Source organism: Tiliqua scincoides, chromosome 6 (assembly GCF_035046505.1).
Source record: "Tiliqua scincoides isolate rTilSci1 chromosome 6, rTilSci1.hap2, whole genome shotgun sequence".
NCBI classification, from domain to species: Eukaryota; Metazoa; Chordata; class Lepidosauria; order Squamata; family Scincidae; genus Tiliqua; species Tiliqua scincoides.
In genome coordinates, this window is record NC_089826.1 from 7,681,235 (window position 1) to 7,696,111 (window position 14,877).

Genomic DNA, 14,877 nt, shown 5'->3' on the forward strand with positions numbered 1-14,877 from the left:
GTGGATGTAGTGCTGCAGTTTGTGACCAATTGCAGAAAAGCAAAGCTGGGGTTGTGCCACGACAAGGAGCATGTCTTGGGAAGTGCCCAAAGTCACCCCAGCTCAGGTTAGAAAAAAATGCAAAAGGGAACACAGAAAACATGGTTCAGAGGACTAAGCTGTCTGGCTGCTCCATCAAAAGTGAATGAACAGGGAGCAGTAGTTCCAGATCAATAAAGGCACCCAACAATGGGCAATTTTTGACCACCAAACCAACTGTTTCTGTTTCAAGAGACAGATTACAAAACTAGGTCAACTTTTATTATATTAAATGACAACAGGTGGCTTCAACAGCATGCATTCGAGATACCTCCAAGCGATTAAAAACCATGCCACGGCTCATTTGGACAGCTTCTTCTCCTTTTCCTTTGCTTTCTCAAGCTTCTTTTCCTGGGATCTGATCATGGTAGACATTGCTGAAAGCGAAATTGAGGACAAGGTGGTTAGCGCCAGGCAGGAAGGGCCACAGACCACGTGCGTTTCTGTGCCACCCTGCTGCCCTTATTCACCATTCTGTGCAAAACATCACCAGAAAATGGGCTTTCATTGTTCCAAAGTACAGCTTTAGCACAGAGGTGCACTTCGTTGACACTTGTGCAAACGTGTTTGGTCGTCTCTGGCTTCTGAAGACCATGGGATGCTACTCTCTGAGCCCCACAGTACTGTTTCCAATGTGGGGAAGGAACACAACTGAGCTACCCAAGTATCTTTGCACCATGTATGTTGGGAAACAAAGCATGGTGGACTACAAGCACGCTGAACAATGGAAAGAGGCAGCATGTAGCCTCCAAAGAAAATGGTATCTGCGATGGGAGGCCTTGTGTCAGATGGGAAAGGGCAATCTTGCTGGTTTTAGATCTCACTTTTGACTTGCTTAAATGGTTTTGTGGGTTTTCTTTGGGTGAGTTGGCATTCCTAGCAATATCTGGGGGAGGCAACTGCTGGGAGAACACTGGTATTTTTGTGACTGGGGAACACATAGGAGGGATAGCAAGACGCAGTCAGCAAGAGGTTGGCTGAAACGAGTGAGGTCATCAGAGACAGATGGTTAGAGGAGAGAGAAACCAGGACACTGAGGGATTAGAAAGCAGCTGGCGGAACCCTGCTAACTTGTTCTGAGGGAGGAAGACTGAGGGTGAGCCACACCATTGCCTATCAGGCATAATGATTGTCCATGGGAGTTACTGAGAAGACCCCCCCCCATTGCTGAAGCTGGTCTCTGGAGCCAGGGCCCTGGGGGGTCACTTGGAGTGCTCCTAGCACAGGGGAGAGTGTACTTTGTACACCACTGTTTCTGAAATGGAAAGCCAGGAGTCCTCACCTTTTAAAAATATAAAAAGGCATTTTAAGTAAAATCCAACTGTTCTGATTTACAAGAGACAGTCCCTGGTCATCCCCAAGCCCACAGAAATACCGTGTTAACATTTTGCGAGTGTCAGTCGCTACAGTCAGTCATTCTTCCAGGTTTACCTCCCACCTGCAGGGTCTCTAGAAGCTGGAGTGAGAATGGAAGCCTCTTGTGCCTAGTGTACATGTTGGTAAATTCCTGCACATTCACATTAAGGCCCCATAAAGGAGCACCGACTGCCATTCTGGGCGCACTGTTAATGTTGAGTTATGTTCTGAACAGCCAGCGATAACTTGTTGGACAAGTATTTTCTTCCAAGTATAACTTTAACCAACAGAACAAACACCCTCTTGCCTCGTAAGTCAGCGGACAACAGGATATGACACAACCAAAAGATCACCAGGCAACGGAGGAAGTAGAAACTTCAGTGATGTTGACAGTGGAGGGGGTGGGCCTCGCAAAGATGTCTTGGTAGGAGGTAGGCATCTTACACCTAGGCCCTATTTTCATCTGCACAATAGTGGAGGGTATATTTTAAAGGCTCAGACAATTGCATTGGGGGGGGTAGGGGAGGAATGGAACTTGACCTCTTCTTGCAGTGATGTTGTCACAAGTATCACGAAATTCACCTATGCTGACCGCAATTTGCCAGAAGCCTTGAAATAGTCAAGACAGCATCTTTCAGCCAGCAGGTGCTCTGTACCTTGATTCTTCAACTGTAAAGTCTCCACCAGGTTTTGCAAATTGTCCATCTTGTTCTGTAATTTCTTGCACATGCTTCCATCGGCCTCTTCTGTCTGGGTAGCTAAGGATAAAATACCCAGTCAATTAAACCGCACGTTCATCCGGACGCATCCAGTTGTCACAGTGCTGAAGGCCTAGAATATATACTGCCGGCTCAGAATTCAGTTTGTTATTGCTATCACGTTAACACCGGCCAAAGAAGAGTATGTTGGTTGACACAATATATATGGTCCCAGGTGTTGCAAGGGTCTAACTAGATGTGCCAGGACAACCAGTCACATGCTTGTTCTGGTCACATGTAAAGCAGGGGTAGGGTGATGGTTCCGCCCTTTCCACCGTCAGGGGAGGGGAAACTAGAGCCCTGCTTCCACCACAAGTGGCCCTGCTCAATTGCTCTAACAGTTTGCTCCCAGGTTGGCTCCAGTGTTGGAAGTAAGCTTGGCTGGCAAAAAATAAATAAATAGCTTAAAGCGATAGTGTGCAACAAGTTAAAGCAGAGAAAGAGGCAGGTTTCACTCTGCTCACCTAGACATTCCTTTTCATGTAAAGAATGGCTCCAGCTCCTGCTTCCCACTGGTTCCCAATGTATGGTCTGTGGACCACAGGTGGTCCATGAGACCCTGAGAAGTGGTCCGCGAGGTCTCAGGAAAAAATCGCTTTTGATCACTTCAGTGTCTCTCAGAGCAAGCAATTTCCCACGGACCACCAGAGAGGGCAGATAGCGGACCACCCACAGTCACTGAAGAGTCTCCATCCTCCCTGATGCGGCAGCACTCTGGAGATGGACCACCAGAATAGGGCAGAGACCACACAGCCCACAGCTGCGTGAGGTCCACGACGATTCCAATTTTTGCCTCAGTGGTCCTTGGGCTCCTAAAGTTTGGGAACCGCCGTAATATACAAATGACTTGACTACAAGACACTCACTTCTATAGGAGGCTGCGACAGTTTCTGGGGAGCTGCTCTTCTTCAGACCCGACCGATGCTCCAGAGAGATTCCAGGGACCGTCTTAAGGTCATTCAGTGGAGCAGTTAACAGCGAGTGCACGGGAGACCTGTCTTTGAACCTCTCCTCCGGGGACAGTTTCTTGGAAGAGGAATAGCGAGGAGTAGAACTGAAGATTGCTTGAGATGTTAAATATAGTAAAAATAGCCGTTTAAAAATGGAAACCAAAACTTGGTTGAAAAGAGCACGGTTAGCCTAGCTTCAGGGACTGGCAAGCAGAGGGCATATCTACATGTTACCAAAAATGTGTTTGGCTCTTTGTTGTTTTTTTAAATTTGTGCAAAGTGGGTGATGGTGGGAGGCTTGTTTTTAGTGCTTAGCCTTCTTTTGCAGTTCCTAAGCGGATCATACATGGAATTCTCATTTTTCAATCCAGGGTGATTTTGCCCCCAGGACTTCTACAGCAGTTTGTTTACAGGTGTGCTGTTGCTCAGGTAACTGTGAGAATTATCCCAGAGCATGTTACCCTGTTGCTACAGTGGTTTTCTTGTAGAGACTATCTAGGATGTTATGTTCTATGGTAGGCTTCTTAAGTACTGATGCTTTTCTCCCTGTACAACCAGTGTATCCAGACAGGCAGAAGGTGTGATAACATGGCACACTTTGCCATGTTTAGGGAGTAGACAGTGGAACTGATAAGGCAACTCTGAAAACTAGAAACAGATGCACCAAGATGTATGTATGAATGAGGGTGCAATCCTAACCCCTTATGTCAGTGCTTTCCAGCACTGGCATAGCTGTGCCAATGGGACGTGTGTTGCATCCTGCAATTGGGTGTCACTCATGGAGGCCTCCTCAAAGTAAGGGAATGTTTGTTCCCCTACCCCAGAGCTGGATTGCCTTTATGTCAGTGCTGGAAAGCACTGACATAAGGGGTTAGGATTGCACCCTAAGACGAGCAGCAAAACCGCCACACACTGTGAGCCCAATCCTATGCATGTCTATGCAGACATAAGTCCCATTATAGTCAATGGGTCTTACTCCCAGGTAAGTATGGATAGGACTGCAGGCTGTCATGATCAAAATCTACAGAAAAATACTATGTATAAAAACATTTACAAATAAAATGCATGTGGCACCTATCCCCCTGGTTTTCCACAAATTTGAAAATATCTGTGGTGAGCTGTAACATCTGCATTAGCTCCTAGACTGTAAGGCCTGGAGGCCAAATCTGGCCCGCCACCCAAAGTCATCTGGTCCATGTGGAGCTTGGCTTGGGTGGTGAGGCCTCCAGCCCAATTTGCCACACATCTGACAGGGCATAGCGGAACCACCTGCCCAGGCTTTCCACAAGCGGCACAGGGACTCCACAAGCCTTGTCTGATGCCTGGTGAACTGGGTGGGAGGCTTTGTGCAGCTCCTTTCAGGAGCCCAGCAACCCAGAAGTTTTCCAAGGACATGATGACATCGTTGCCGAACATCCGACCCCTTTACTGACCCATTTTAAACTGTCAATTGCCTTGAGTGTTTTAGCAGAAAGGTAGATTAATGTGAATATAATGTAATATACCTGTAATGCATATGAAGTAAGTAAATTATTGACAAAAAGCCAATAAGCAAAAGGGAACATGTTATGTGCTTTGAATCTTGATTGCAAAAAGCAGGGTTAATTTTCACATTTTTCTGCTTCCATCCATTTTGATCCTGTACCAAAATCGACTACGCATTGAATGTTCAGCCTTTAATGTAAGTGGCAGAAACTCACCACTAGATGTAAAAGGAAGGGTAGCTTCTGAATCCTCAAGTTCAGTAGTATGTAATGTTATAGGGTCCCTGTGTAAGAAAAGAAGCAAAGCTGCCATTCTATTGTTCAAGAGCAGGGGTCTCTAAACTTTTTGGCCTAAAGACTGCATCAAATATCTGGCACAGCGTTGAGGGCCGGAAAAAAAATTAAACATAAAATTTAAATACATTGGAGATGGAACGTGAATGAATGAATCAATGGGCTCCAATGTCCAGGATTTCTCCAAGCACGAACACAGCCCAAGAAATAAAGCATGCACTTAAATGGACCTCATTCCCCCACCCCACAAGCACAACTTTGTTTGTGTTTGGTTAACTGGGCCAGAGGCACTCAGGGGATCAGAGGCTGGCCAGATAGAGGCTCTCTGCGGGCCACATCTGGCAACTGGGGGCCTGGGTTTGGAAACCCCTGTTCAAGAGCAATGCAGAAGACCAGAGAGCAGTAACGTAGCTTCATCCAGTAAAGGAGCATAGAATCATTTTGAATTCCAGCAATTTCACACATGTGCATTAAAAGCATGCTAAGGGTCACATTTAGGGAACCACAAAGACAATTTAACAGACATGCCATGCCATGCCAATACCATAAAAAGGTTCACCAAGTCCAGCATCCTATTTTGAACAGCAACTGTCTAGCTACTTGCTTCTGGGAAGATCACAGGCTGGGAAAGAAGGCAACAGCCTTTTCCTGTTGTGTGTCTGCAATATCAGAGACTCAGATGTACACAGCCTATGAACATGGAAGTTCCATTTTGTCGCCAGGGCTAACAGACCGATCCTGCATGAATGTGTCAAATCCTTTGTGAAAAATATGCATATTAGCCAACAGTAGTGATAAACTAATTGTGTCAGGTGATCCAAATTCAAGGCATCCAAATTTCTCACCTGGAAAAATGGTCTTGCCCCAAGGTAGCATCAGAAGGTAAGTCTCTGACTGTGGTCTTCCTGTGTTGAAAGACAGATTATTTTAAAGCTGCCAAGGAAGTTTGTACAATGATGCCAGAAGAAGCAGAGATACTGGGTAAAAAAGCAATCCATGGGTCGTTCTGTTCTATGCTTGTGGCCCATTTCCCCAAGGGGTGAGAATGTTCCAAAGGACGGCGCAGCAATTCCTGAGTTTGGGGTTTTTTTTGGAGATCACTGGAGGCTTGTAAACTTGGCTTTACTTACAAAAACAGGCTGATCATTGTAGAACACTCTTGCAAGCAGCATCAGACAATGTCCCCACCTGGCAGCAAGTTGCTTGCCATCCCATTCTTCTGTTCTAGATGACCTTTTCCTTTTCCAGATCAAAGTTCCCAGTCAAAGCTACCGAGTTGTTAGCCTGTTTTTCAGCCCAATCCTAGGCAGGTCTATTAGAAGTAAGTTCCATTAGCGTCAATGGGGCTTACTCCGAGGGCAGTGTGGATAGGATTGGGCTGTTTGTTCTCAGACTGCACCAAGGAACAGAAGGGGCAACCTGTACTATCACGTCAGTCCCTCCCACTCAGGTTCACTGTATGAATTCTTCAAGGCATCCTGGATCACTCACCCTTCTATCTGTGATTTCCTGAGCTGCAAGCCATACAAGGAAAACTGCAGTTTCAAGCCCACTACCTAACTTCACGATCATTTCCTAAGGGTCTTTTGAACAAATGGGTGGCACTTTCATTCATGCAAAAATGTGGGTGTGATATTTTTGCTGATTCCCACTCCCTAAGTAGTCCTTTCCCTGCCACATCCTGTGCCACATCCCATCCTGCTCTGAGGGGTTGCTGTACCCTCAGGAGTGGATTTCTAGGAGCTGCAGAGAACCACTGCGGGGAGAAGTGGGTGGGCAAGTGCTCATGTAGAAATGTTCTTTTGCACCTTTCAGTAAGAAATAGGACACAACATCATACGTTCCAACAGCAGCTCTCTTGATGCAAAGCAGAATGACACTCTATATTGGTCTCTACAGTGATGTTCTGCATGCCCTTTTTGGTCTGGGCAGTCCCATTTCCTGATTGCTTCCTGATCTGACTCTGCTTCCAACCTGGCTACTGCCCTGCCTGAAAGAAAGGATGCTCCAGAGACATCTTTCCATTTCATGTTGAAGGGTGTTGTTGGAGACTCACGAGATGCTTTTTAGCTTGGATAATGCTGCTTACCTAAGCAAGTATCTCAGGGTCAAAAACCAGGCATTACTTCAGCATATGCTTTGCAAGTGTTAATGCTAAATAGCAGTTGGATCAGATCCCCTGTACTTCGGAACTTCAGCAGTAGGGGCTTTAACCCTACCCCCTTTCATAGTCCTGATCAAAACAGCTTCTTCTAAAACATGGCACTGGGGTAAAGGGATGCTGGAGGAAATTACAAAGGGACAACGTACAGCCTGCAGGTCATCTTGTTGGCTAGCCCTGGAAGATTCTGGAACAGGATTTTAAGTGTGAATAACGCTCAGTGATATACAATACCATAGGAGTGACCAATCAGATTTTATGAAAGTAAAAAGCAGTACATTGCGGTGATATGTACATGAAAAATATACATCTCATTGTTCTTCCACCTGGTTGCATCACAGCATTTTGATCTTCAACGAAATTTTCACGCCCTGGCTGAAGTTTCTCACCTGTTGTAAGGTTCGTGTGATCTTTTGCCAATGCATTCTCTGCTTGCAAGGTCTCTGCATGAAAGAAATGCAAATATTACACCAAACATGTTCTGCTTACAGTTCTAGTCTGCCCCACCCTGCAAGAGTTCCAACACTTTCAAACGAAACCATAGGAGTGGTTTATACTCCAATATGTATACAAGTATACAATAAAAGTACACAATACTTTTTAATGCATAAGCTTGGATGCCAGGCAGAGCTGATGCCTATCTATACTGCAATGGTATTGGTGGTGGTGATGAAGCCTCTGTCAGTGATTGACTGAGCTGCTGTGATGTCACAGCAGGAAGTCTCTGATTCCCACTGACTCGGGTACTCTCACTGTATAGGTTTCTAGTTGGTAGACCAAAGGCTTAGAGCCCAATCCTATGCAAGTCTACTAAGAAGAAAGTCCCATTGGGTTGGATAAGACTTACTCCCAGGAAAGTGTGGATAGGGTTGCAGCCGCAGGGAGTGAAAGGTAGTTCACAATTTTAGCATGCACACATGCTTTTTTTTAGTTGCCAAGAATATTTGAACAAACTTAGGATATTTTGGGGGTGCTGACAAAATGGCATCGGTTTTGCCCAATTGGCTCTAGTTTTGGGGGTATGGCATAGCCACCGTCCATGCTGATTCAAGCTGATGCCACGGCTTCCTCATGGGAAAACTGCTTGAATCAGCATATAATGTGGCTATACCCTATCCTCAAGACAATTGGGCAAAACCCGATGCCATTTTTGGACCCAGCACCTCAAATATACCCAAGAATAGGTCTAACGTTTACAACAAAATGTGTGCAATTCCCTGTGTAATAATTCCCAGGATCTTGCCTGGATCCCAAATTGCGGACAGACAGCCCAGTCCTAAGCTGCCCAGAGCACGGGGCTGCCGCAGTGCTGAAAATGGCTGCTGTGGCATCCTGAACACAACTGGGCTGCCACCAGTAGCTCCTTGGGGGAAGGGGATGTTTGTCTCCTTCCCCCGGGTAAGGAAAGTAGTTTGGCAATGGGGCTACTTGATTCTGGAGCAGCTCTGGTGCTGCCACAGAATCAAAGAGTTCTGTGTTGGGCTGTGCAGCCTGAAATGGAGCTCAGGATCTGGTGCAGCTGAGCCCCACTGGTCCCACCCTCCTCTTGCCCCACTCCCTCCTCTGGCATGCCTCTTCCCCACCTCCCCCCACTTCCCCACCTACCTCTCCACCGCCCGACAGTTCAGGTGACTGCCAAGTGGCAGAGCACCGGTTTTCTACTGGTGCTGGACCAGTGCTAAGCCTGGCAAATATGCCTTATGACACGTTTGCGACAGTGTGTGCCAGAGATAAGCCAGCACGCAGAGCTCAGGATTGGGCTCTACAACCAGTGAGTACAAACTGTGATGGAGTAGTTTACGGTAGTAATAATAATTAATCCATCTTAGGAAAAGAGCATACAGAGACTCTGGAAAAAGAGGACAAAGCGAGAGTAGTGTATTAGAGATAAAGACCACCTGAAGGGGCCTGACAGAAAGGTACACAAAGAGCTGCAGAGGTGAGGAAGGCTAAAGCAGGCAGATTAATTTGAAATAACTAGTTGTGCAAAACCTTTGGTGTAGACCTCAACTGTTGTGCTGTGCTGTCTGCTATTTTTGCCCCCTCTCTCCCAGGGCTTTACTTAGAGTCCAGTTTGCGGTGTAGTAGAGCAGGGGTGTCCAAACCCCGGCCCGGGGGCCACTTGCGGCCCTCAGGGGCTCCCAGTCCGGCCCTCAGGGAGCCCCCAGTCTCCAATGAGCCTCTGGCCCTCCAGAGACTTGCTGGAGCCTGTGCTGGCCCGATGCAACTGCTCTCAGCATGAGTGTTCGAACTCTCACCTGAGTAGTGGGACGAGGGCTCCCTCCACTACTTGCTGCTTCATTTCTGTGATGCAGCAGTGGCAGTGATGGAAAGGCCAGCCTTGCTTTGTGCAAGGCCTTTTACAGGCCTTGAGCTACTGCAAGATCTTCATTCATTCATATGAGTTCCATCTCTAATAAATTCATTTATGTAAATTTATTCAAATTTTAAATGTAAATTAATTCTTTTTTCCTCCGGCCCCTGACACAGTGTCAGAGAGGTGATGTGGCCCTCCTGCCAAAATGTTTGGACACCCCTGTAGTAGAGGATCGACACTGGGTGTGTGCTGGATCACGACATCCAAGACCACAAAACCTACCACGTACTACATAAACAATATTTTCGCTTTGCTTATAGATGCTATTTGCAACACAAGTTTTCCCAGATTAAAAAGCAATTGGACTGTAGTCATTTCTGACAGTATTATGGGAGATCCTTACAATGTAGCACTAGGGCTTTCCAAAAGAGAATCAGTGTCGCTGTCACATTCTCTTCTGGGAAGCATCGTGGAGGGGATTTCATCAATTGTAGTTTTCAGTTCTTGAAGAAGATGCTTTAAGTCTCGCAACGGGTCCTCCTTAGTAGAACTAACCCTGGGTGGTAACTAAATGGAAATAAGCAAAACACACACAGTTTAACATAAACACTAAGACTTTCACAGTCAACGTTCATTAAATTGTTACTAAAATTATTTGGGTTTATAGGCCTATAGTCCTAATTATACACAGAGTTTGTTTTCTTTTTGAAAGCAATGGCTGGTGTCCATCTGTATTTTCTAAAACACAACTGGCCTATGAGGAATATGTGGGCCAGGTATGCCAGGAATTTTCGTCACAAGGTTTTCTAAAAATGGTGGCATTTCTTCCACGTAGCTAACAAACCCACGTGCACTGGAGTAACTACAAATATAGTAGCCAAATCAAGAACATGAGCTGCCTAACCACAAGACTGCAGCAAAAGAGAAAGCATTGATGAGGAAGCAGGTCAACTGCCCAAATTATTACAACTGAGACAGACACTGGCATTGCCCTTTGCAGCTTTAGAATTAAATCTGGTCCATCAGTCAGCAGATTGGTTTCAGTAGTGGCTGGTCAGGTGCTTCCAGGAAGTCCATAAGTGGGACACGGGAGGTAAACAGTCCTCTCTCACAATTTCTTCCCAGTAAGTGGTGGGTAAAACAGTCTTTGGGTACTGAAATGTCTTACTAGGGTTTAACTTCAGTCTCACATATGTCTCTTTTGGTAGAGAATCTCTCAGCTTCTGGGCCACCACCAAGAAGGCTATGCCGTGAATCCCCTACCTGCAGTCTGAAATGGTATACTCCATTCTGCCACCACTGAGCTCTCATTCCCATCCCATTCTGCTGACTGTGTAGATGACAAACTTATTACTATACCTTTAAAGTGCTACACATGTACACTAGGCCTAAGACAGGACTTCCTTGGACAGCGGCCACAAAATGTACTTTCTAAAGTACATTTGATGTACTTTAAAACTCTAAAACTTTGATGGTTTTCTAAAATCAATCAGTACAGACTCACTGATATTTCTATACAAGTAATGATTTGCATTTTTTTTAAAGCCCCACCAATTTGTTGTATAAATAAGAATACTTTTGGAAGACATAATTTGACAGGTGAAAAACTCAGTAGCTGCTAAAAAAAATTGGAAATGAAAATTGCCTTGGTTGAAAGGTTACAGATACTTTACTTCCAAAAAGGAGGGGTGTTTAAACTTCACCAGTATCACCTGAAAAGTTAATTAATGGACGGCAACTGATTTTGAGTGCCACAACAGTCTGATCGTGATGTTTGGTGATCTTGAGCAGGCACTTACAAGGTTGATGTGGTGGCCTGCAAAAGATTGAGATGCTGGAGCACTAGATGAGAGGGAGTGAGGCACAGATGAATGGCGTTGCTTCATGGAAGAGCTCAGCGAATGTCCTGGCCCCTGCAGCTCCTGCGGAAGTGGGAATAGATGCATAAGTAGAATAAAATGTGAATCCCTAAGGACTACATTCTTGGCAAAGAACCCAGAAGCGAAGGCAGCTGGAGAGAGGGCAGATTCTTCCTCACTTTAACAGACTGAATCTACAATGGATAGGTCACCACCACCATCTAATTAGACGTGACTTGGAACACTAAGCGAAGCTTCTGGCTTTTGTGTTTTAAAATAAATTGTGTGGGGAGGAGATGGGGAGGTGAACTGGGTTGAAACCACAAAGGGGGGAGTTAGTAATTTGCCCCCACTGTGGTTTCAATCCCAATTGCATACTGTTTTAAATGGAAAAAATGTTTCCACTGAAAGTCAAGAAAGGCAAGTGGTTTATTTAAAAGTAGATACAATGTATGAACAGAATGGCAGGGAAACTGCAAAGGACAAACAAATATAGGTGATCTTACAAAAAGAAACAAAGGGGACAGGGTTCAAAGACTGACAAGGATGCTAAATAAAACAAACCCTGAGGCTTCTTATGGGTAAGGATTCTATTATGCTGTTCCAGGATCCGAGTCCTGGTCCCCACCTGCAATAAGGCGAGTGGGCACCTCTGTGAAGCATTAGGTGCTTCTAATCTCAGACCATGCACAGAGTAGTAGGGAGTGTGATCCAGCTTTTTATAATTTGTGAGCATTAACTCTGCTTTACCTGTGGGATTGGATACTGGAAGGAGGGGTGTGGTGTAACCTGAGCCATTTGAATTTCCTGCCCCCTGAAAATCAAGTGGCCTTCATGGGCCAATGAGCTGGTTCAAAGCCAACTCTTTCATTTACCAGTCTGTTAAGGAAGAACAAAATGCTCAAGCAATACACAACCACAGGGCAAACTTGGCTCCGAAACAGGTGGAAAATAGAAACTTTGACTCCACTAAGATGAAAGGAAGCTTTGCCATCTACAAACAGGATTCCATAATTTTTCAATAAATAAAAGCGGATTCATGTTTGCATAGTCCTGAAAGTCCTGGAACGAGCTGGAATCCCTAGCATGTATGCACTGCTGAAACAGAGACGCCTGCATTGGCTTGGTCATGTTGTGAGAATGGATAATGGCCGGATCCCAAAGGATCTCCTCTATGGTGAACTCATGCAAGGAAAGCGCCCTACAGGTAGACCACAGCTGCGATACAAGGACATCTGCAAGAGGGATCTGAAGGCCTTAGGAGTGGACCTCAACAGGTGGGAAACCCTGGCCTCTGAGCGGCCCGCTTGGAGGCAGACTGTGCAGCATGGCCTTTCCCAGTTTGAAGAGACACTTGGCCAACAATCTGAGGCAAAGAGGCAAAGAAGGAAGGCCCATAGCCAGGGAGACAGACCAGGGACAGACTGCACTTGCTCCCGGTGTGGAAGGGACTGTCACTCCCAAATCGGCCTTTTCAGCAACACTAGACGCTGTTCCAGAACCACCTTTCAGAGCGCAATACCATAGTCTTTCGAGACTGAAGGTTGCCAACAACAACACACAGTCCTGAAAGTGCAATGAGTGACAGAGTCCTGAAAAGGATGTGCAATATCAGATCTGAGCATTTTTAAAAAGAGCTTTGTTTCTGGAGGGTGGGGCAATGGTTGAGATGAGGGACTGCTGGGAAGCAGAAGCCTTACTTTTACATCCAAAGCATGCTGGAATTTAAAACGTATCACTTCCTGTTCCTGCTGCTGCATAATGCACTGACATTCTGCAAACTGCATGGATGCCTGTAAGGAAAGATAATAGGAGAATATAAATCTTTATAACAGAGCTTGGACATGTGCAGCATCAGCAAACTTTGAAGCACTTAAAAGTTTTATTTATAAATGGAGAGAACAGCTTTGAGAAACCCCAGAACTGTTAACCAGAATTGGGGGTTTGATCAGCCAAGGCTGTGATTGTTACTGAGAGCCAAACTAGATGTGGTGGTGGCAGCAGGGGCCTTGCCTCATCAGGCATCAGTTCCACCTAAATAACAAGGAATCATCACCATTGAGGGGTGGGATTAAGGGGAACTGACTCCTCCCCTCAAGTCTGTTGGCATAGGCACTTTTCTCTTGAGCCCCTTCTAGAGCCAAGGTGGCTCAGGTAGGCTGGAAAAAGGAGCACTGGGTGAACAACTGAAATGTTCAGCTCCCCTCTCCCACATGCTACCCTCGATGTTAAAATCAGATCCCTGCCTTATGCACGAATGGATCAGACACATGAATAAACATTCATTGTGGACACCAATACATCTAGTAACACGGACATACAATCTACTGTTAATATGCAGCACCTAAGTTTAGGACCACTCTGCCAATCAGCAGGGCTGGCCCTGGAAGAAGAAAATGAAATAGTACCCTCAGAAAATGTTCTGATACAGAATCATAAAATGAATTTGGCAATTTATGTCAGTGTTAGATCAAGTGCTCTTGTATGCTGGAATGCTGGCTAGCCGGTAACATCTGTTAAGCTAAGAATTCAGCAGGCCAGGTGGTGGTCCTTAAGCACGCTTAAGTAATTTTGCAATCCCTAGAAGTTCTCATCACGTGGGGAAGTGGGGCACGGGCCCATATCAGTACCTTATCCAGAGCCGCCTCCATGGTCGCAAGCTTCTCTTTCAGACGTTTGTCCTGGGACTTTAGAATCTCAAGCTCCCCTGACATTTTGTTGTTTAAAGAAGCCAGAGAGGCTAATTCTTGGCTTAATTTGTTTCTCTCTTCTTTCAGATAATGCTTCTCCTACACATAGACAAAGTAGACAGATTACAACAGAGAGGATTAAAAAAAAAACACAACTTCCCAAATCTGAACAAAAACGTAAATACTTTATTGAATTTGGTTTTGATTTCAAAAATGTAATTTCTGAGGGTAATTTGATGAAATATGGCTAGAGGCAGAAGAGGATCTGAATGTCAAGCGTGAGTAGTGAGGAGACAACATCCTGCATGTGCCAAGACTCAATGGTGTAGCTAGAGGGGGTGCAAAGCACTAAGTTTTGCAGGCACCTGAACACCTCTAGCTATGCCACCGCAAAGACTTGACCTTCTGCTCACCCCCCATCTTTCAAATCAGCTCAGTTGTCTCTCACCATTTTAACCCACCATCAAAAATCAGTGCAGAGAGTCTCATCGTCTAAGAGGAGAGATTAGGAAACCCAGGACTTGAGGGAGACATAGTTTCCAGTGCAGTCTACGCAGCTCTGAGGTCAGGAACGCACAAAGGCCTTTGGGACACCTCCCCACTTTAATCCACTTCAGCCATTTGAAGCATCTGTCTTAAGATAAGGTGCATCTTTCTATGAGGGAAGCAATCAGGATGCTCTCCTGGAGAATGACCAGTTTGTTGGATTCACTTCTTCCAATCAGCTTCACTAGTCTCTTTTTCCTTCTACTGACCAAAGGAAGATATTTCTACAGTAGTTCTGTACAAACAGTCTATATATGATATGGCAATACCATTTGTATTGTATGGTGAACTCGTGCAAGGACAGCGCCCTACAGGTAGACCACAGCTGCAATACAAGGACATCTGCAAGAGGGATCTGAAGGCCTTAGGAGTGGACCTCAACAG

At 45.6% G+C, this 14,877-nt stretch overlaps 1 protein-coding gene across 1 annotated transcript in view; it reads right to left on the reverse strand.

Moving 5' to 3' along the window:
- Positions 1 to 378: 378 nt before the first annotated feature.
- CCDC158 (coiled-coil domain containing 158) overlaps positions 379 to 14,877 on the reverse strand; it is a 43,702-nt gene continuing 29,203 nt past the window's right edge. The window contains exons 18-28 of the mRNA XM_066632274.1: positions 13,888 to 14,046; positions 12,958 to 13,050; positions 11,198 to 11,320; positions 9,802 to 9,965; positions 7,471 to 7,524; positions 5,766 to 5,825; positions 4,846 to 4,910; positions 3,055 to 3,256; positions 2,951 to 2,985; positions 2,091 to 2,192; positions 379 to 455 (exon numbers count right to left, since the gene is read on the reverse strand). Of these exons, the coding sequence (XP_066488371.1) occupies positions 379 to 455; positions 2,091 to 2,192; positions 2,951 to 2,985; positions 3,055 to 3,256; positions 4,846 to 4,910; positions 5,766 to 5,825; positions 7,471 to 7,524; positions 9,802 to 9,965; positions 11,198 to 11,320; positions 12,958 to 13,050; positions 13,888 to 14,046 (1,134 nt within the window). The remainder of the gene's footprint in view (positions 456 to 2,090; positions 2,193 to 2,950; positions 2,986 to 3,054; positions 3,257 to 4,845; positions 4,911 to 5,765; positions 5,826 to 7,470; positions 7,525 to 9,801; positions 9,966 to 11,197; positions 11,321 to 12,957; positions 13,051 to 13,887; positions 14,047 to 14,877) is intronic.